The 23,489-nt window shown below is 35.4% G+C and overlaps 1 protein-coding gene across 10 annotated transcripts in view; it reads left to right on the top strand.

Moving 5' to 3' along the window:
- The window catches only part of LOC138331342 (protein phosphatase Slingshot homolog 1-like), a 36,212-nt gene extending 16,281 nt beyond the window's left edge, over nt 1–19,931 (top strand). For 7 of the 10 annotated variants that reach the window (XM_069278893.1, XM_069278895.1, XM_069278894.1 and 4 more), the window contains 15 exons: nt 3,499–3,617; nt 4,219–4,289; nt 4,721–4,899; nt 5,634–5,699; nt 6,538–6,672; nt 7,251–7,307; nt 7,844–7,940; nt 8,326–8,501; nt 9,335–9,481; nt 9,684–9,744; nt 10,298–10,437; nt 10,959–11,116; nt 11,598–12,429; nt 12,831–13,207; nt 13,772–19,931. In XM_069278893.1, the coding sequence (XP_069134994.1) occupies nt 3,499–3,617; nt 4,219–4,289; nt 4,721–4,899; nt 5,634–5,699; nt 6,538–6,672; nt 7,251–7,307; nt 7,844–7,940; nt 8,326–8,501; nt 9,335–9,481; nt 9,684–9,744; nt 10,298–10,437; nt 10,959–11,116; nt 11,598–12,429; nt 12,831–13,207; nt 13,772–15,120 (3,964 nt within the window). In that variant the 3' untranslated portion in view covers nt 15,121–19,931. Of the gene's footprint in view, nt 1–15; nt 1,081–3,498; nt 3,618–4,218; nt 4,290–4,720; nt 4,900–5,633; nt 5,700–5,858; nt 5,895–6,536; nt 6,673–7,250; nt 7,308–7,843; nt 7,941–8,325; nt 8,502–9,334; nt 9,482–9,683; nt 9,745–10,297; nt 10,438–10,958; nt 11,117–11,597; nt 12,430–12,830; nt 13,208–13,771 lie in introns of those variants that run through there. The other 3 variants (XR_011209686.1, XM_069278897.1, XM_069278901.1) reach the window with 3 other exon arrangements.
- The last annotated feature ends 3,558 nt before the right edge of the window (nt 19,932–23,489 follow it).

The following is a 23,489-nucleotide window of genomic DNA, read 5'->3' on the forward strand; positions in this document are numbered from 1 at the left end:
GGGATACTCCTATAAATGTGGCTTAATTAGTTCAGAAACGGATATATACAACACACAAGACTTAAAAAATTCAAAATCAGTTTTTGAAAATTCCTTCGAGTTAATAGATTCTTCTGCAAAGCCAAAATCAATTGAAAAGTCGTTTTCGTCTTCAGTCCTCAGAGTTTGTAAAGCCCACCGATTTTACGTAATATTGGTGATTGTATATTTGCCAGACGATTGCACGTGAAGTGTTTTACATAGTCTGATGACCAGACTCCTCATTGATCAGTAGTGGCTATATATTGAGATATACACAAACATTGGTAAAGCTAGGAGATATACTGGAACATCTCCAGATGACAGCCACGTCAATGCCGTCACTGGAAATTGTCCTAGTAAGCAAGTTCATCGATACATTAAGATAATTCAGACATGGTCACATTTTCCTCACTAGGGTTGTAAGACATTGGATTTTGGATATTTTATCACAGAAGATTTTCATGGATTTGATATGAAGACATTAGATTTTGGATATTTTATCACAGAAGATTTTCCTGGATTTGATATGAAGACATGAGATTTTGGATATTTTATCACAGAAGATTTTCCTGGATTTGATATGAAGACATTAGATTTTGGATATTTTATCACAGAAGATTTTCCTGGATTTGATATGAAGACATTAGATTTTGGATATTTTATCACAGAAGATTTTCCTGGATTTGATATGAAGACATTAGATTTTGGATATTTTATCACAGAAGATTTTCCTGGATTTGATATGAAGACATTGGATGTTGGATTACATTTCTGATATGCATTATGAATATTAGTATAAATCAGTATCAATATTGTTATTGAATTTCATTAGATCTCCATTAATTTTACAAAACTGATCTTGTTTATATGAAACAAATTCTATGTTGGGCCAAATATCTGACATTTTCATCAGAATTACCACCTTGTGTTTTTGTGGGAGTAAGGTTCTGTTGGCTTCATTAAGTGGATGAAGGAAGTAATGGTGTCCAGTTCTATTATCAACTGGTCACCCTGGGGTCAGTATAAACTGACCGTCTCCTGCAAAAGGGCAGACAGTAGGTATGTATAATTGTGACATATTGTAAAATTCAACCACAGATTTAAAAGTTTAACTATTTTTTTTAGGAGATTATATGAAATAAAAAATATATACAAGTATTCAACAGCATGCATTTCTACGAATGTAGGTCACTTTGGCCTAGAAAATGTGTCATTACCTATACTACTACTAATGAGCATAACATTTCTACAAATGTAGGTCACTGTGATCTATATTGCATTGTAGTTAACCACTATTCCTGAGAATATAATTTGAACACTTTAAGATTAATTTTTAGCTCACCTGGCTTAAAAGGCTGGTCACAGCCGATTGTTGCAGCAATTGTCTGTACGTCCGCCAACATTTCTTTTAAATAACTATTTATAAATTGAAGTTCTGGATTGCAGCAAAAGGCCAGAAACATTCATAAATATCCTTAGGGTTAGGAGAACAGGCTGTTATTTTCCAGGGGAAAGACAGATGGGCCAATAGGGGAAATAGAATTCAAAGTTATTCCTTTAAATCATTATATCCCAATTCAATATGGTCAGAAGCATCCTTGGGGTTAGGTAAACAGAGTTTGTATATTCATACTCATACATGACTGGTAGCATCCCTATGCTATGTGATGGGACAGATTCCATTGATAGAAAGGCAATGGACTTATCTTCATTTCTTTGAAACAGTTTTGAAAATAGATAGAAATTTTTTTTGTACATATGTAGGCCATAACTTCTGAATCAGTGAGTCAACATGAAACTCTAACCATATATAGCTGATGTGCAGTATGTACTGTTTGGTCACTGTGACATTGACCTCAAGGTCAAAGGTTAAATAAGTATATTTTAATTTTCTTCTTCAGACGATAACTTCTGATCACTAAAAAAATAAGGGTCTTACATGAGTGGCTATGTGATTTGAAATTCATCGAACGAGTTCAATAATTTGATATACCACGAGCCTTTAGGCTTTATCACATAACTTGTATTACCCTAATAGAAATATAAGTAAAACTTATATTTCATTAAATTTCGTCTCTATATAAAACAGCATGCCACCAAAGACACCAAACAACACACCTCACCCAGTCACATTATACTGACAATTAATGCTTAATGCTATGAGCGCTAAGCAGGAGCAGAAATACCACTTTTATAGACTTTGGTGTGTCTCGGCCAGGCTAGCCAAGATAACTGCAGTGGGGGAGCTAGTAGAAAACTGGCTCAGATGTGATGTTTCCCTCTACTGAGACAATCATATGATTATGACATCAAAGCTTCATGTGACGTCATAATAGTGTTATTACACATGTGTCTTACGATATTTATGACATGGCTGGAGGGGTTAGTTATGCGATATATATATGTTAATGGATCTGCAAGGTTACTTGCAGACCCTCAGGGCAGTAATTTGAGGTCCTGACAACAAATTCGTGAGATTTGGCAAAGATCAAAATACGCACATCAGTAATACTGTGTAAACATACATGTCTTAGGGGTATTAATATTTTAACACTTTTCTTACAAGACATTTTACGCTTAACTATGATAGTGCTACTAGTATTTTCTACATAACATTAGTGTCACTATTTTTACGAATGCAGGAATTCATTCGATACTGAGCTAATTGTTCAAAATCAGTTTTGCGTTTAAATTTATTACGGCAAAATAAGCACTTGTATATTTTATGAAAAAAAATGGCAATGGGTATGTAATATGCATGTATGGTATATATTTGCCTATTGAATAATCCAGGGGACTGTTGGGTTTGGTTGGACTCTTTGAAATATGATGGAACTTTTCAAGGTACATGCTAGCTGTGAATAATGTGTTTTGAATCTTCATCATCAGATATCTGTGAAATAGAGATTTGATCTCTAAGATAAATTAAGGACCAACCGACTACACAAGTCATGAAGTCATCTAGTCATGGGGTTATGTGTCATTTAATTAATTACATTGCTATGTAATTGTTCCCCTGATATCATCATCACATCACATCTATTAATGTTTGCTATATATGCATTGGATAAGGGATGTGTCATGTTATTCTAAATGAGTTATAGAGCTAGTTGCATGCTAAGTGCAGCCTGTACTTTTAACTCTTAGATAGTTTGAAAAGATGGTAAGGGAATAAACCTTGCATGCACGACTTTTAGAAGTTTTTTGTACTGAATCTTTTTGTAGTAATAATGCTCCTCTTTGTCTTAGATCAGAATATACTAATAACATTGTTCATGAAAACTTTTTTTACAGGGAAAGTTAATATTGTGTTTTCACTTTACAATTCTTTAAAAAAAAAAAAAATTCAGTACTTTGATTTGTGTGTATATTTCTAGTTTCAGGGAGACTTATTCTTATGTTGTATCAATTTTGCAATTTACAATAGATGATTGTTTACAGTACTTTCAGTACTTTGATTTGTGTCTATGGTTTTAGTTTCAGTGAAAGTTACTTTGCTGTAAAGGGAGCGGTCCTCATCCTGCCTCAGAGTGATGTTACAGATCACACTTACACCCAGAAAATTGTACGGGAGAGACATGCAGGTGTTAGTGCAGGTAAATTGTATGAAAGAGACGTGCTGGTAAATTGTACAGGAGAGACATGCAGGTGTTAGTGCAGGTAAATTGTAGAGGAAACACATGCAGGTGTTAGTGCAGGTAAATTTTACAGGATAGATATGCAGGTGCAAGTGCAGGTAAATTGTACGGGAAACACATGCAGGTGTTAGTGCAGGTGAATTGTACGGGAAACACATGCAGGTGTAAGTGCAGGTAAATTGTATGAAAGAGACATGCAGGTGTTAGTGCAGGTAAATTGTACAGGAGAGACATGCAGGTGTTAGTGCAGGTAAATTGTACAGGAGAGACATGCAGTTGTTAGTGCAGGTAAATTGTATGGGAAACACATACAGGTGTTAGTGCAGGTAAATTGTACGAGATAGTCATGCGGGCGTTAGTGCTGGTAAACTAGCTTTACATGATACACATGCAGGTGTTAGTGAAGGTAATTTGTACGAGAGAGACATGCTGGTTTTAATTCCAAAATTGTGTATTCAAGCCTTTGAAAGGGAAGAATCTAAATATATATTTAGGGGTAAATGGGTTTAATCCCAAAAGGATGAACTTTATTTTGACTTTACTTGTCTTTTCGTTACAGTTACAGGTGACATACAGAGCCATCTACAGTCCATGTTCTATCTCCTAAGGTCACACGACACCATTAAAGTGGTATGTTACGCTCATTTAGCATCTATAACTGTAAATTACGCTATTATAACTTCCATAAACTTCTTTGTGATCATACTGATTTTAATCTCTTCAATAACATTTTGAAATTTATATGTAATAGTTTTGTTTGCGATATGGCTAATATAGGCATTGCCTGTTGCCAAATCTCAATTGAAATCATGCAACAAAATATTCTAAAATGAAATAGTTTTGTAAACTTTTAGCTCAACTGAGCCTAAAGAGCTATTGCTATGGAGCATTCGTAATCCATTATGCATTGTCCCTCATCCATTAACTTCAATGAGAGAAAGATCAATTTGCTTTGAATGACAGAAATTTTTAAATGACTTTGTTAAAGACAGGCTTGACAATACTAGAAGACACAGGTTACTATGGTAATGCTTTTTTCTTGGTTTTTTTTTCCGTAACAGGCAGTGAAGTTGGAGAGTCTTCATGAAGGACACAACCGTTACATGGCCGTGGTATCGTGCTTCGGTAAACAAGACACGGAGGAATCGGTCATTCTCGGTATCGATTGTAACAACGAGGCTACGATCGGTCTTGTTCTGCCGATCTGGGCCGACACCAGCGTCAAACTCAACGGAGACGGGTCAGTTTACTTAATGTTATATTTGCTGTTATTTTTGTACTCATGACATGAGTTTTAACTTTATTTTATTATGATCAATACAATGTCGTGTAATATAAGAAACTCATTGGGAATAGGAACAAGTGTCACAGATATTTATATGTAGACTTACCATCATGGGATTTATCAATTAAATCTAAAATGAGAAATAGAAAATCATCCATAGCTAGATTGGCTTTTATGTTACATCAAAGAATACATGTATACGTACATTGGAAATAATTTTGCCAAACCAAAGAAAAGAGGTAACACAGGTTTTCGAAAGAAAATAGGGGCCGCGGTGGCTGGGTGGCTAAAATGTCCCAACATATTACCACAGACATTCCACCTCTGGGATGCAGTTTCAATCCACTTGTGGGGCAGTTGCCAGTTACTGACTGCTGATCAGTGGTTTTTCTCAGGGTACTCCGGCTTTCGACCAATAACAAACCTTACACATCCTTACATGACCCTGGTTGTTAATAGGACGATAAAATAATGAAACCAACACAAAGTTTTGGAAAGATTTTTAACTTATTCTAAAGAATGTGTACTGCTAAAGAGATCCAAGTTAAATGTACTTTTTTGAACTGTTTTTAATTTTTTAAGCAGATGTATCAGATAAATCTGTCGATAATGTTTTCATTGATATCTACCCTTTAAGATTAGGTGTTTTGTCTATACACAGTACAGTGTTGTATTTTCTTGACTTTCAGAGGTTTCATGGTAACATCACAAGGGAAACAGCATATATTTAAACCTGTATCTGTACAAGCTATGTGGTGAGTGAAAACAGCTCATATTTAACCCTGTATCTGTACAAGCTATGTGGGGAGTGAAAACAGCACATATTTAACCCTGTATCTGTACAAGCTATGTGGGGAGTGAAAACAGCATATATTTAACCCTGTATCTGTACAAGCTATGTGGGGAGTGAAAACAGCATATATTTAACCCTGTATCTGTACAAGCTATGTGGGGAGTGAAAACAGCATATATTTAACCCTGTATCTGTACAAGCTCTGTGGTGAGTGAAAACAGCATACCGTATTTGACCCAATTTGTCTCTATAAGCGCTCCTCCCCTTTTTTGGACGTTCAATTTCATTTACCTCAAATTAAATGTAAACTGTAACTATGAAAAATGTACAGCTTTCTATATATTTGATTTCTGTTGCAAACTGATTATTGTCTTAATTTGTCTTAATTTCATGAAATATTTGTCAAAATTTGGTCCTATTAAAGACCTTTTCATTTATTCAATTTTTTAATTGCCCAGATCCCTTATTGGGTCAAATATGGTATAATTAATCCTGAATCTGTATAGACCATATGATAAGTTTGGAAAATTAAAAATTGGTTTAAAATTTAATCTTGGAAACAATAGTCAGGAGTTGGTTTGAGTGAATGACCTTCACCTTGACCTACATTCAAGTCACAGAGGACAAATATACTCTTTAAACAATATTGAAAAATTCTAATAATGAAATTATTTGATTAAAATTTTGGTTTATTTAAACAATATTGAAAAATTCTAATAATGAAATTATTTGATTAAAATTTTGGTTTACCATGATATTTTTCATTGAGTATTTGTCATATTTTTTGTTTACGTGTCTAGGTCTGCTTTACAAAGCCTGAACAAAGTGGTGAAGATTTCCAGGGACAACATGTACATTCCTCGCGGACTGACCCACACCTGGGTCGGCTACTACAACTCACGAATCAAATCAGACAGGGCGTGTATATCTGAATGGTAAGATATCTGATATACATTCACCTACTACATCTCATGTATAAACTCAGACAGGGCCTGTATATCAGAATGGTAAGACATCTTGTATATATGTAATCATCTAGTTCATTTTAGTTAAATATTAGACATTTTTTACCATTCACCATTTGGCAGAGTTATGGCCCCTTGCAATTTATCCATTGGTAACGAGGTTGAAGGGAAATATCAAGTTTGATCGCCATGTTTGTCATAAGTTGTGATAATTCATCAGACTAAGTTAACGGTTTGTTGTTATAATTTGTTTGAATTAAATGAAAATGCATTTGTCTGTTTCATCAGTTAGAGCTTGCAAATCTACTTTTCCTACCTTATTTTGACTTCCTTTGACTTTCTTGAAAATCAGGCATATGAGTTATGATGTAAGCCGAACACTGTCTATTATGTGAAATAATGGTCTGTCTGAGGCGTGTCAGTGACATGTGAGGTCTGTTATTTCTGTTGTACTAGACAGACAATGGAAGACATGTGTTTGAAGTCTATTTAATTTGCTTGTTTATGTGTATGGATTCCCTGAGACCAGTCTTTCATTCTTGTTAAAGGTTTACCTCGGAGGAGCTTCTCGACTGGCGATCTTTAAATGTCTTGTTTATGGATCCGTAAGTAAATCTTCTTCATTTTATAAGCTAGAATGGTATGAAGGACCAAGGTGAGTTGATGACATACGGTACCCCGGTGTCTGTCCGTCTGCCAACAATTAACTTCTTCTTCACACCTGCTCATCAGATTGTAACCAAACCTGATTGGTAGTATCCCTAGCATTGAAGATTAAAAAAAGAACAAATGGATGGACTGACCTCCAGGGTAACATGAGTAATGAGGTTAAGCTACAAAATTGTTCAGATTGTTAGTTCAAATCCCCTGTGAGCCTAAGGGCCCATGCAAGGTGGTGTAAATGTAGTCTTATTTTTAAATTCATGTTTAATAATGAATTTATCTCTGAAACTTAACAATTGGTATCACTCATATTTGACTCTAGCATGTCTTTGCTCTGATGTTAGGGATTAAAATTGGAAATTTTTGTGATATTTACTTATTTAACCAGGTGAGTGATACAGGTCCTCTGAGCCTTTTGTTTTATCTTATTGGCAATGAAATAAAGAATGTTGCATATATACCATTGGTTTTATTGTAGAGGTGACAGTCCGGATGACATCTTACAGAAGCAGATCAGGACTGAACTAAAGAATGTTATGATGACCGTCGACTTGGACGAGGTCACAACGCTGTTCGTAAGTTTATATAAATCACGAGGTCACAATGCTGTTCATAAGTTTATGTAATATTAAAAATTGAAACCACAGAACTAAAGAATGTTATGAGGACCGTCGACTTTGACAAGGTCACAACGCTGTTTGTAAGTTAAGTAATACTAATTATAGAATATAGAAATCACAGAATGTCATGATAACTTTGGACTGGGATATTTTGCTTTGAATCGAATATTAAGTATATGAGTATTTTGAGTCAAATTATATCTAATGGTAATAATTTGATAAGCCTTATTACTGATGTCACAGGATAAAGATTTGTCAACAATTAAATCAATTTTTAGACTCGTGTTAATTATAATTATTGAGGTTTTGAGGGATAACTGTTGGCTGTAAATATTTTCAGTTACGCGAGGCTCTGGAAGAGAAGCTGAAGATGTCATTAAAGACCCATAAAAAGTTTGTAGAACAGGAAATGATAACTATTATGGGGCAGATGGATTCTCCAACCATGATCAAAGATTATCTCTACTTAGGATCAGAGTTCAACGCCTCCAATCTTGACGAACTTACAGAGAACGGGTATGTATACACTACACTCGCTGGTAAACTCGCCGGTAAACTCACTGGTAAACTCCCTGGTAAACTCTTCATTGGTGATGTAACTCACTGGTAAACTCGCCGGTAAACTCACTGGTAAACTCGTCATTGGTGATGTAACTCACTGGTAAACTCGTCATTGGTGAAACTCACTGGTAAAACTCGTCCTAACTCGCTGGTAAATGCCATAAACCGCTGGTAAACTCGCCGGTAAACTCACTGGTAAACTCGTCATTGGTGATGTAAACTCACTGGTAAACTGGCTGGGTAAACTCACTGGTAAACTCGTCATTGGTGATGTAACTCACTAGTAAACTCGCTGGTAAACTCACTGGTAAACTCGTCATTGGTGTTGTCATAGTCTGAGACTACTATTGATTGTTGTTTCACTATCAATGTAAGATAAATAGTTTATATTTGTTGGTTGTGTTGCCATACACAAATATGATTTAATGTTTATAAATTCTGACTAACTTTATATATATACATGTATTGGTTGTATTAAACCACTCGCCTTTCAAGCTAGACGGCTGGGGTTGCGATTCCCGGCACGGACATGAAAAGTTTAGGGGTCACCTGGCCGATCTCGTGGGGTTTCTCAGGGTACTCCGGTTCCCTCCCACTCTAAGACCCCTTGCCTGCTTAAATCGGGGTCATGGATTGGAAAACTGATTTGCATAAGTTGCATAACTTGTTTTGCAATCGATGTAAAATAAATAAAGTTTATATTTATATTTACTGGTTGTGTTACCTACATGATTGAAGGTTAATAGATTCTGACTAACATATATATGTACGTTGGTTATGTTACCTAGGGTTGACCACATACTCAATATCAGCCGAGAGGTAGACAATTTCTTCCCAGAGATTCTTACCTACATGAACATCAAGGAATGGGACAACGAGGAGGCTGACCTGTGTAAACACTGGGACAACACCAACAAGTTCATCGGAAAGGCCAAGTAAGTCTGAACATGTCGGATATGTAGGTCATAGCTATAGGTCAACTTCATAAATTAGTAGTACTTATAAGTATAGGTAAAATGAAATCAGTTTTTGAAGCCAACTATCATGAAATGTTGTGCTGTTCAAAATTGAATTCCATCCATGGTACGTTAAGATTTCTAGTCTGTTGCACAATTTATTATTTCTTGTCTGTTTCAGGAGGGAGAATTCCAAAGTTTTGGTCCATTGTAAGATGGGGATAAGTCGCTCAGCTTCCACTGTAAGTATATTAAAGTTAAACTTAAATTTTGATGTCTAAGTATATTAAAGTTAAACTTCTAGGCTAAAAATTTTGATGTCTCAGCAAATTTAAGCCAAAGTTCTAGGCTAAAATCTTTTCCTTTTAATTGGACATATACTGCTATCATTAAAGTTAAACATAGATTAAACTGGAAATTATGTATTACAGTCCCTTCAATTCCATTAACTCATTCACCCCTTAAGACACATTTAGGCTCTTCTGAATAAAAGACCAGACTAGTCCATTATGAAGGTTCAGGGGTGAATGAGTTAAAAAGTAGAAATATCATATTTAGAATTTTTCAAATGAAATATTTCCCTTATTACTTTAAATTTCAATATGTAGCCTAACTGTTATATTAAATTTTCAGAATAAAGACAGAAAACATTCTGAATTAGACTATTCCATACATGTATTGATGTGGCTATGGTTACATGAAGATTATTTGGAACATACTGTTTACCCTACTCTTCTGATATAGGCTATTCCACATAATGATGTTGCTACAGTTACAAATATTTAATTATTACAGGTGATGGCTTTCCTTATGAAGGAGTATGATATGTCCAGAAAGGAAGCTTTTGATTTTGTAAAGGCCAAAAGGGCCTGTGTCATGCCAAACCAGGCTTTCTGGGCGCAATTATTGATCTATGAAGGAATACTCAATGCAAAGTAAGTTCATACAATGCTTAAAAAATCTTTCCTATTTTTAACTTTAGACCAACATAATATCTCATTTCCTAGGCTATCACATACAGCGGAACTTGGTTGATATAAACTCAGAGAATTCGACAACCAGGCGTAATATGAAATACCCAGCCAAATTCCCTCTTTATCTTTGTTTAAAGAACTTGGAAAACTCAAAAACTGTGGATAATACAAAGTAAATTTTGATCCAAATGATAAAAATCATACATAAAATATTTGTATAACTCGGAAGTAAGATTTTTTGGGCAGCAAGATCGCCTAAAAATGCCCATTCCTTTTTCATAAATACCCTAGTTCCACTGTATATTCTATTTATCTCATTTTAAAAGAAGATAATACTTGATATAAATGCAGCTGGTCTGACCCCATGGGACCCCCTGGAACTTTCTAATTTTTGCTATGAAATGCTGTAAGTTGTCTTTTCGTCCTTTGTAAAATAAATTTTGTCAGATGACCGTTAAGGCCCCTTATTATTTTTTTTACAGTAAACAAAGGGCGCTGTTTAAGAGCAAGTCGGAGCAGAATTTGATACCCAGTGTGTCTGCTGTGGAGAAAGACGAAGAAATCCTGACCAGGGAACCTGACCTGCGTCTGCCCTACCTACCGCCTCATGATGAGTTACATGACAGCGTCTTCCTCCATGGTAGGTCAGATCTAGGTTTGGGTTTTATTACCATAACATCCTATTAACAGCCAGAGTCATGTAATGACGTGCCAGGTTTGTTGGTGGAGGAAAGCCGGAGCACCTGAACAAAAACCACCGACCAGCGGTCAGTATCTGGCAACTGCCTCACAATTTGGCAAGACTTCTTTGAACCTGCTGTTACGGGCAGCTACATTTTGTAGTTTTCACACATGCGACTTGGATGTGGAAGCTACCACTTTCTGATAACAACTTTGTGGATCTGTTCTGATTTATGTAATATGAACTGCAATTATTTTATCTTTAACAGGTTAACATTATTACATCCTACTAACAACATGGGGTGATCATTACAAATCAATTATACCTTATTAGTTTTGATACATGTATTATTCACAAGATTTTCAGTATTGCAGAAAATGTATAAAAATTATGACATTTTGTCTGATTTATAAAAATGTTGATATTTTGTCTGTTGTAGACAAGGACAAAGATATCATGTTTGATCTGGAGAGCAGTTCACGCAGTGCTGACTCCACTGAGGAATCGCTGGACTTACCTTCCCCCAAGGTCATCAAATCGACTGTACCAGGTGTATATGTCATTGACAAATTCTCCCCAGGGGATGGACCAGACACCGATTCGTCATGCCTGTCTGATGAAGATATGGATATTGGAGAGACAGATGCAGACAATCCATATGCCTCAGAGAAAAATCAGCAAACTACAGTCCCAAAGTTTAAGCCAGATCATAGCTGGATCAAAGAGCGTACAGAAACGATTGACGAGTCGGATGCAGCGATGGAGGGACCAGAGGAGCAGGATCCTTCGGAATCTGAATCAATTGTGGTCAGTGAGTTGGGGGGAACAGTATCGTCCGGACCAGTGTCACAGACTGAGGTATCAAGAGAAGGGGAAACAACTCAGCCGGATAAACCTCCAATCCCTGAATCAACAGTTTGTGATGAGGTGCCGGAAAGTTGTGGTACAGCTCCCCCTGGTGTGGAGCTTGGCGTTCGGTGTCATTACATCAAGGAAAACATTCCGTGGAATCCTGGCACAGTGAAGAAACAGTTACAGGACATAGAGGGCAAGGCAAAGGAAACAGAAACAGGTGAAAATGGTAACGCTGAGACAGTAGAAGCAGACACGTCGGAGGACGTCATGGCCGAGACGTCAGTGGACCCTGATCCATCTCCACAGGAGGAACAACCGCCCTTAAAAAGGTCCGCCTCTGTGTACGAGATCGAGGATATTACACTTCCTGCAGGCATTGTCAAAAAAACGACCCAAGAGATCGAAGATCGCAACATGTAAGTCTGTGACCTGTGATTTATAAGGAATTTCGTTATGTTGAAACTTTCGTTGTTTTCATTGTTGCTGTGAAACGAAGAAAAAAACAAATTTTGTTTACTTTATTGTCAAAAGTGTTCCATCTGCCAGTTTTTCTAAAGAACATGGATATACAACAGCATAATATCAACTAATTTATTTTATATTTATTTTTGTATTTATTCATTATACATTTGTTTTTTTTTTAAATATATTCATCTGATGTATTTATTTCTATATTTATTTTTTTTGGTATCTATTAATTTTTTATTTATTTTATATTTGTTTTTATTTTGTATTTATTTTTATATTATATTTGTTTTTATTTTTTATTTGTTTTGTTTATTTGTTTTTATTTACTTTATATTTATTTCCAATTTAGACGTAGTGACAGCTCCCCAGAGACTCCACACAAACCGTTACAGAGATCATCAAGTATGAAAGAGGAAAGAGTAACTCCAAAACGTAAGCGATCCGAACGACGGAAGACATGTACTTCAATTGTCACCCCGAGTCCCTCGCCTTCTTCAACACCAGTAACGACCCCACAGTCCTCTACGCCTTGTAGCGATACAAACGAATTTGTTTTCCTAGTTGATAAGGATAAGGAAGTGAAACAATCTGGTGGAGTGCGGGCTTCTCCTTCTGTAGATCCATCTGTGATGAAAGGTGAAAATCAGGATGAGGATGTAGCTGTTTACAAGTTTGGGACAGAGGAAGTTCCTGTAGCTAAGGGCATTGTCAAAAAACAAACAATGGGTAAGTGTTCTATTCAGTCTTATATGATAGTTCTAAAACAAACACTATATGTTGTTAGGAAGGACTTCAATGATCTTTCTCAAATTTTGTTGTTAAAGATGCTCCACCACCGACAAAACATTAACGATACTCATTGTTTGAACAGTAATTGGTGTTAAACTGTGTATATATATGTCTTAAGTTAACACAAAAAATAATACAGTGGTCTTTATTCACAGGTCAAATGATGGTGCAAAATGCCATCTCCGCCTATTTGAATACTCTGGTTATTCAAATATTTTCTTCTGGATAATACCCTATTCAAATAAACAGAATCCTCTGTATATAAATAATTTATTTTGCTTTTGGTGCATTCACAGCTGTGGAGCATGTTTAAGATGGTGTGCATATTGGATTTTGATAGGATATCTGGCCTTCTCAAAAACTTGAATTATTCAGCACTTGTTCATATGTTTGTGCGTGGATTTATTTGTGGAGATTTAATGAAAGCAAAATAAACCACACTGCAAATAATTCTATTTCTACAGTAATAAACTAAATCATTGTATTGTTTACTTGATGTAGATATTGAACAGAAGGCAAGAGACCGGAATTTATCCGAAGGTCGAACCCCGGACTCGGACAAAGACTTTGAAGGGACGATCACTACCAAAAATGAAGATACCAAAGAAATTTCTGGTGCTGTTAAACCTGCTGTGCCTACATCTATAGATGTTAGTAAGGTGTTAGGGACAGGAAGTGGGATGCATTCTGAGAAAGGGGATTCCCAAAAATCTGGTTCCGCCCAGTTTTCTACTTCTCCTGTTTCTTCTCGGGACTCTGGTAGTCCGTCATCTCCTCTCACGAGGAAGAAACAAAAGACAAGTGTAGATCTTGATGACAGTGGGCGATTTGACTCCCAGACTTTAGAACTTATTCGTGAAATAGGGTCTGCTTTCCTTAACAGTCCAGCCAAGGCTGAGAAAGAGAAGGAAATCAGCGAACAGGAGGCCACAGAAGGGGGCAGCCTTGTAAAGTTCCTCGTGAGGAATATTGAGAAAACGACAAGTGTCACTAAAAAACCTCATCTTAAAGAGATAGTGATTATAGACAAAGACACAACTCAGCCAAGAAAAAAGAAATGGCGTTATAGTACCCCTGCTGTGGAAACATTGTCCCCCACTGCTGATCGGCCCAGCATTTCTCACTCACACAGTAGCCCTGCTCTGGACGTCCCGGCTAGACACAGGGAGGGGTCTGTACCCACTGGTTCATCCTCGCCCCCTGGGGTTACTTCCTCCCCATCCCTGCCTCCAAGGGTTGACCCGTCCCGGACTGTGCATACTGCTGTTCCCACCAATACTCAATGTTCTGCATCTGTGATAGAAACAGCAGAAGAAGGGGCTGAGGGCAACACAAAGGAAAAAGTGAAAGATCTAGTGGGGAAGTTTGAATTCCCTGTGGTTAAGGGCATAACCCCTACAGAGGAAGCCCCTCCCCTGGGGATGAAGGATATGGACAAACAGGGGAAATCCCCTGTTGCTTCTGATGCTGAGGAAACAGATAAATTGAAGTCCCCTTGTGTTGTTGCTTCGAAGAGTTCATCCGTTCTTGCTGAAGATGAGGATTCAGAAGGAGAACAGTCAGTGTCAGAGCAATCAATACAGTTACGCCATTTACGTCGGCAACTACGCAAGGCAAACGACCGACCAAAATCTGCTGAACATATACGCAGGTGTAACAGTATCACAACTGATGGGGCGACACCCCAGAGGCCACGCCTCAGACACGCTAACACCCTCCCCACCCCCACCGAGCTAGGCTCATCAACGTTCTCCTGGGAGGGCAAGAAAGTTAGAAAGCTACATGGAAAGTCCCACCCCTTGTCTAAACTGGAGACGAGGAGATCAAGTCCTTTTTACAATACGATGTGATTTATGTTTTAATTTGCCCGCCGACATGCTGTAGTACAGGTGTGTGTTGTTGATATATAGGTGACCTTGTGATATTGTGAAGGTCAAAGCATGTGGTCATGATATCAACAGTTGACCATGTGACATTGTGATATTTTGAAGGTCACTGTGTGTTGACAGTGCTGTGTGTGTAGTATATAGGGCTGTACTTGGGTAATCTCCCCTTGGTTCAATACAACATTTCAAACTTTGACTTAGCCTTGCAGAAATCTTGAAATTCATATTGTCAATTATATTTGGTATAAATAGCTACAAATAAATTTAATTTTTCTCACCAATTGTGTGCATTTGCTTCATAAAAAACAGTTATTTCCATGGTACTGTAAAATGTAGATATTTTTGGGAGTGCTTATTTTATGGGATTTGTAAGAATAGATATTCTGCGTTTGTGTTATTTTAGCGATATATAACTTAAGGCTTTTCGCAATAAAGTTTCAATATATTTGCAACAAATTATGCACAGTGGAAATTTTCATGGTAGAAAACGCTTCGCGCAAGTAGCGAAATTGTTTCCCTTGCATAAATTTCCACACTCACAGTATTGCATGATTGATTTAGTTTCAGTGTTGTTGTATTGAACTAATGGGATTGTACCTGGCGACCAAGTGATCAACTTCTTTTCATTCCATTACTTGATCTACTTCATTTGTTAAACTTGCATTACCATATTGGATGTCACTGTATCAATCCTGAGTAAATGTGCTGCTGTGTTATTCTGTACATCCTTCGTCCTGCTGAGGCATTCTGTGGAGCAGAGTTATCTGCTCATAGATTTGGTTTGGTTCGATCATTGGTGACAAGGGTCCAGTTTCACACCTTTACTTTAGGGAATTCCTTAATATAAAATTCTCCATAGGAAAGCATTACAAAAGTTAAGGAAAAAGTTTAAGTTAAGGTGTTTCCTTAAAGTAATGCCATGTTGATGAAATGAAACTGAGCCCAAGTAGCTCAATCAAATAGAGCACCAAGGTAGTGTTAGGAGTGAATTTAAACCCTGATATGGACACTTACCAGGTAATTTTTAGTAATGATCCGTTACCATGGTAACAAAATGGTCCAAATCTAGAATTTGCTAAGAAAAAATTAAACTTAGTATTATAGGGGTTATTTTTCTCAAGATTTTATGATACATATTCTCCCGATAAAATAATGTTTCAGACCTGCTTATTGGAGTTTATTACATATAACTGAACTATCCAAGTTGGATAACTCTGTACCTACCACTCAAAGATAACTATATAATCATATATGGAAGAGATTATTTTCGCTTATTCATAAACAAATTATGAAAAGTAAAGACTTGCTTACCGGAGCTGACCAATAAAAGTACCTTTGGTCAAGATTGATCATTGCCCTGCTCATGGTTGATAAATCTGTACTAAAAATATATCATTTATCCTGCTCAAGGGAGACAACTCTGCACAATCCATAGACTTGTTGAAGTGAATAATGTGAATATTGAATTTGAAAACATGGTATTACAGTTCAACTTTTAGAATTACAATGAATTAATATTCTGGCAGTATCTGATATTTTGCTCAGTCACAAATTTCCTTACTTTTTAATTATACTAACGAAACCAACCATGGTTCAAATTTTTGTTTCGAGTTTGTTTTCATTATTTTTGTTTTCATGACCTGTTTGGAATGATATCATTGGTAATTGACACAAAAGATTTACCTGTTTTGGCCAACAGTCAGGTATTTACTGTAAGCCTTTGATTTGTTCTGTATTATTAAGCTTTATATAAAGTACATGTAAACGAATTTAATATAAATGTGTGTGCTTCAGAGGAAACATAAACGTACTGGTAATTTGGTAAATTGTTATTTTCATATACGATGTATGCCTATAGGCCTGTAACATTAGCTATTAAATGTATTAATTTATCTACAGTTATACAATTTATATATTTAAGTATTGTTTAATTTCGTAGTAATATATTACATAATAAAGAACATGTAACTGTCATATGGTTGACCAAAATATTTTTCCATCATGAATAATTTGAAGTCTTGCTGTGTCAAAAAAGTTTTTCTGTCAGTCCCTTGAACTTTGCAACATTGAAAATTGACTAGGTCAAACCCAGAATTGTAGACAAAATATGAAGATTAACTTTAATATTTATCCCTGAAATTTCAAAATGGACTGGTCCAATCTTTGATTTAGGAGAGCCTAAATGTGTTTTTGGGGATGAATGAGTTAAATGGGAGTCAGATCTGAATTTTATCTTTTGTTCCTGAACAAATTTTTTACTCTTAGACATAATCATTTTTTTCGAAAGATAGTGATGTACTGAACATATTGGGATATAATTTCAAGCTTCATCAAGAGAAGCCCACTGAACCTAATTCTGATTTATCACAGTTACTTCCCTTTGTTTGCACTCTGTCAATACTGAATTAATGGAAACAAAGGGAACTAACTCAGGTAGATCAGAATGAATGAACCCCAACACCACCAGATTATTTGTAGAGATATAATCATTATAACAGTATTTATAAATTACTAATTTTGATGTATTTTTATGTTATTCTTTTTTTCAACCTCATAGAAATGTAAAATATATCAAACATATATAAGGTAGGCTATTATGAAAAGAATTTGCCTGATATATAAGATAAGATATACTGAAAGTAATTCACCTGTTAAAATCATAATTTAACATTTTGATCAACTTCTGATTATTTCTGTAAATGAAAGCTGCAAATTATTGTACATTGTGTATATTAATTTAGTACATTTGATATGGTTTAGACTAAAACTTAATGTCTCTGAACTTTTATTAAACACTGACAAATTTTCTGTTAAGATAGGCCAAGAAGTAAAGAATATTAAATAAGTCAAATATTAGATTTGAAAAATAATCTTAAAGAGCTATATGCTTTTGTCATTTTGCAGTGGAGAGTATCATAAAATGACCGAGGGCAACACTGACAATGAATTGATCAAGATTTAGAAGTAGACTTAATGTTAGAAAACTGTATCGCTTTCAAATGTAAAAACTGAGTATTGGATTGAAGTCCCAGCATTCAGTTTTCTTTATGGTAATTGTTTTTCTTCTGTGTTCTTTGCTCGAAAGTATAAATCTTTAAGACACCACAGAAGGTAGGAGAAATTACAATTTTGTATCACATTTTTCTAGACTTTCTTTATTAGAAATATTGAAAAATGTTACAGACAACAAAATTTCTAGTTTTACAAAAAGTATTTTCTTACACGGGTGCATAAAATACACTTAGTAATTATGGGACAAAAAAGCACAGAAAAAAGTAGATTGATCAAGATATGGACAATTCAAGAGCTGCAGGTTGGAGAATTGTTCATTATTGTGACTAATCGATGGGTTTAAGTGTCTGACTAACCTGAATATGGCAGTCCAATATATACTGGCCTTAAAGTTTGGCTTACGTTGAAGTTATCTGCAGCTTTGTTTATGTACAGAATTTTTATTTTGTTTTGTTTTGTTATTTTGATAAATAAAATATTGTTGTTTTTTTTTGTTATGATTAAGAACATGATATCCCACATTTTTAAACATGTTCCTCAAGTTGAAAAGTTTGGTTTATGCAATGGTGTTGTTGCACAATCAATAAAAATTTTATGTGTGATATTTTGATGACTTAAGGTCCCTGTCACCTTCACTACACAATTAATCATTTTGATGACTTAAGGTCCCTGTCACCTTCACTACACAAATAATCATTTTGATGACTTAAGGTCCCTGTCACCTTCACTACACAAATAATCATTACGTTGCTATACCATATTGTGTAAGCCTTCGGTCATTATTTATTCTACCAGGGTAATAAAACACCATATGGACCTCAACTAAGGTCCATAACTGATAAATGACATAATGTTGTATACTCAGTAGTGCAAAAATCGACATTGAGAATTATTCTCTGACTTTCATTTCAAGACACGTCATACACTTTTTACACCTTTCTGTATTTATGCGACCTGGTCATTTATCTGATCAAGATGACAGTAAGCACATACCGTTTAGCCAGTTATTTTCGCGATTTCACGGGACATTGCAAAAATCACGAAAATTTGATCCATGAAATATTGAAAAATGATTGAATGATGTCTACCATTAAATCCATATCATGAAAAATTAAAATCACTAACATATGATTTTTATGATTTTAAATCGAATCACAAAAAATTCTGGTCCATGAAAATAACCGGCTACACAGTACTTTATATAGTCATCGAAATGTCACATATAAAATTTTATTTAGTTGTGTTTTAAAACAATATTATAACCTGAATTATATATCACACCTTACTAAATACACTGTTAGAACCCCCATATCATTAAGGCTTTACAGAGCATTTTGTGATACCGCTTAGGAGAAATGATAAATAATTTGTATCTCTACGCCGTTCATCACTTTTTATGAAGACATGACATCTGTGTGTGGCATCTTACGATTGCTATTGTAACCAGGTTTGATGCTTTTTACATCTGCTGGAAAAGATTTTTATCTGTAGAATGAAATAAAATCAAGGGGGATAACTCCTGACGTCTGACATTGGATGCAATCCAATCATAAAAAAATATCATTCATATTGTATTGTTTATCGTTGGATATATACTAATGCCTTCTTGTAACTTACATAATATCAACAGAATTATGTATATTTTTGTTAGCTGCCTGCAGGTGCTTCAACTGTGCAATTAGTGGAATATCTGTATTTTAACTTGTGGCAGTTTTGTAAAAGTAATTTTACATTTATTTAATAAAAATGTAACTAACAAATTATCTAACTTGTGTTTGTCTTCTCTTAGTTGTTATATCTGGTTTTATTTGTTTAATGCACTATTAAAGGGACAATTCAGTCTAAGAGTACATTAAAACTTGCACATATAACAGAAACAAACCAGTTCTAATAGAAATTAGGTTATTTGCTTTTAGTGTGATATGCCAGAAAAGCCCACTGTAATGAAATGTATGTGAAATGTTCAAACTCGCTTACTGTCCGCCATTACACATATAGTGGTCGGATGTCTTGTATGCTGAACCCTGGCCCAAGTGCATGTATAGTAAAAAAAAATTGTGTCTAGGACTACTCAAATTTCTATTACAGTTGTATGTTTACCTTATTAGATGCATGTTCTTGTCTAAAAATAATTTCATCAACTCCTCAGTGGTTATGTACACCCATTTGTTTAATGTTCGTGACTTTGGCTCGGGTATGGGTATAGCATTGTACTTGCTTTATTGAAATGGTATCAATCAAAAAACTTAACAATGTCGTGAAATTTGTCAATGTTTCTTGTCATATGTTTCATAAGGAGTGTAGAACAATACATATATGTCAGATTTTGCTTCTTAGTTATGTAACAGAAATTGCCTCACTGAATTGTCCCTTTAACAGCTTGATGGAGGAAAGCCACCAACCAGCAGTCAGTACCAGGAAATTGCCCACCATGGGATTCAAACTCATTTTAACCACTTGGCCACTGCAGACTGGGTCTGATATGATTCCGTCTTCTAGAATGAGTAACTTTACACAGTTGTGAGATGTCCTAGGGCATTGCCATTATCGAAGTACATAAGTATACACAGGGACCTGACACAAGTTTCTATCCAACAGTATAATATAAATACGGTTGGTAAGAAATTCATGCCAGGTCCCTGTGCATGTATAAAACCTTGCACATCTATTAATACTTTATTGTGTTTACTAACTTTGAAAAATGTGACTGCTGTTCAAATACTCCTAAAACATTCTAAAATATTCTGATGACACAAATCAAAATGTTAACATTGCATAATGTGGGATGAACTTCCGGTTAGGACGTCATTAAGATGGCCGCCATCTCGAATTTCACTAAAAAAAATAGTCATAACATTTACATTTTTCAACTGCAATAGACAAATGAGGTATCAAAATCGTTTTTTTGTACCACTTCTAAATCATTTTAAACATCAGTAATAACAAAAGCCAATGTTAACATTGTGTAAGTTCCGGTTATGACGTCATCAAAATGGCCGCCATCTCAAATTTCACTAAAAATGAAAAATAGTCATAACATTGACAATTTTCAATTGAAGTAGACAATTAAGGTATCAAAATGACCACAATAGAACAACAAATACATAACAGGACCAAATAATCCAAGATATGTAGTGATTTGTACGCAAGAAATGAAAAAAATAATATTTAAGCTCAAAATTGTAATTTTTCAGCAAATTTTTCATATATGGCTTGACGCAGCAAAAATGTTTCCCAACAGTTATTATTCGTAATCAGTTATTTGATCTCCTGTCAATCATAAAAAACAACAACAAAAAATATATAGAAATGCAAAAGAGAATTTTTGTTATACCATCATTTGGTTTACAATACATCACCGAGTGCTTCTACAGGACATAATTGTTATTTTTTTTCCAAACCGCGGACACTATATAATTTCCTGAATATAACATTGGCTATTGACGATTTAGATCTGAACAAATTTGAATTTAATGTTGGCTGAATATCTAAGGGGGACTTCAAAATAATTCATTTTCATGTTCGAAATTTTGTAGACTAGTAGCGTCTCAAACTGAATTATTGCAGCAAAACGCCAACTCATAGATATATATGGCATAAAATTAAAACTAAGGTAAGCCTGTCATTCCGTAAATACCACGACACTTTCCAAAACAATGTCAGATATTTCTTTCACTAGTTCTTTGTCTTCGATGGCGATGAGCTAATGGGCTGATTTGACATAACATTGCCTGGTTACCATCGTGGTTCTAACTTGTCAACCGTCCATGGCCAGAGTTAACATATACTTCCCCGACATAATGGAAAAGACACCAGTTCCACATTCTGCGAAGGGTTGAGCTGGTTCGCCTTAATTCGTACGAACCCACAGTGACCATAGATAGCACAGGTGGATTCTTTGAGGTCATAAATGAGGTCTGCAGTGAAGTTCTACTATTTGCTAAGTCTGGGAAGCACTGCAAAGAACTTTTTTCTGAGAGTCTTCAATGGTCTCCTTACGTATACACCAGATGTGACACAACCACTCCAGCACCTTCAAGGGAGTGGGAAAAGTCAGACCAATGGAAAATATTTAACATTTATGTCCTCATTAATGACCTCGATAATATCACGTGTGCCATTTATGGTCGTACGAGGGTCCGCAAGATTGATGAATGGTACTTCGTACAAATTATGGAGCTACATTTTTTGTATGTGTTAAGAAGAACCAATTCTGCTATTCGAAGAATGTGGATCTGGTGTAATTTCCATTATGTCAGAAAAGTATGAAACAGCAAATGTTAGAATCTGAGTGAGATCCCACATCTTTGAACCTGTTAATTGTTCCTGATACATTGTATATGAACTCTGGCCATGGATGGGTCATGAAAGATGAAACGCTAGAACAACGCTGGTAATGTAAAAATGTAGAGTCAAATCAGCTCATCGACATTGAAAAAGACGCTCTGGCTTTCGACGAATTTGATACTGATATCTGGATTACTCTGATTTGGACTACCAGCTATCAGACATGCCGAGTTTCTTCAGTGGATGAAGCAGTGAGGCGAGAAAGCACGTACAATGATAATGAATATCATTAAGAACCAGTGAAAGAAATATGTGACACTGTAGTAAAACTATGTGAAACTGTTACTTGTTCAACCTAGATATTCTGTCAACTTTACATTATTTTTTTTCTACGTATAAATCGTCAATGTTCTATTTAAAGAAATAATGATACACCCGTCGATGTTTTGTAAACCAAATGATGGTATAACAATAATTGTCTTTTGCATTTCTATATATTTTTGTTGTTGTTTTTACTGATTGACATGAGATCAAATAACTAATTACGAATAACATTTTTTTCTTGGGAAACATTTTTGCTGCGTCAAGCCAAAGATGAAAAATTTGCTGAAAAACTACCATTTTTGAGCTTAAAATATCATTTTTCATTTTATTGCGTACATATCATTACATATATTGGATAATTTGGTCCTGCTATTGACTATTTTTCATTTTTTAGTGAAATTCGAGATGTCGGCCATCCTGATGACGTCATAACCGGAAGTTCATCCCAACTTATACAATGTTAACATTTTGATTTGTGATCAGTGGGTCATAAGGGTAAGAAAAATATTGGTTCGGAGGTTTGGGGGGATGCATGTGGGACCCTCCTAGCCCATGGCCTAATTCACTATCGTCTATGGAGCGCTGTTGAATACTTCTTGTATCCACCTTGGATTCCTCCACGGAACTTCAGGACATTGTATATTCCTAAAACATTGTTAACATTTAATTGATATACGTTTATTAATATATACAAAGAATTTCCCTGATTG

This window comes from Argopecten irradians, chromosome 9, assembly GCF_041381155.1.
Source record: "Argopecten irradians isolate NY chromosome 9, Ai_NY, whole genome shotgun sequence".
Classification (NCBI taxonomy): Eukaryota; Metazoa; Mollusca; class Bivalvia; order Pectinida; family Pectinidae; genus Argopecten; species Argopecten irradians.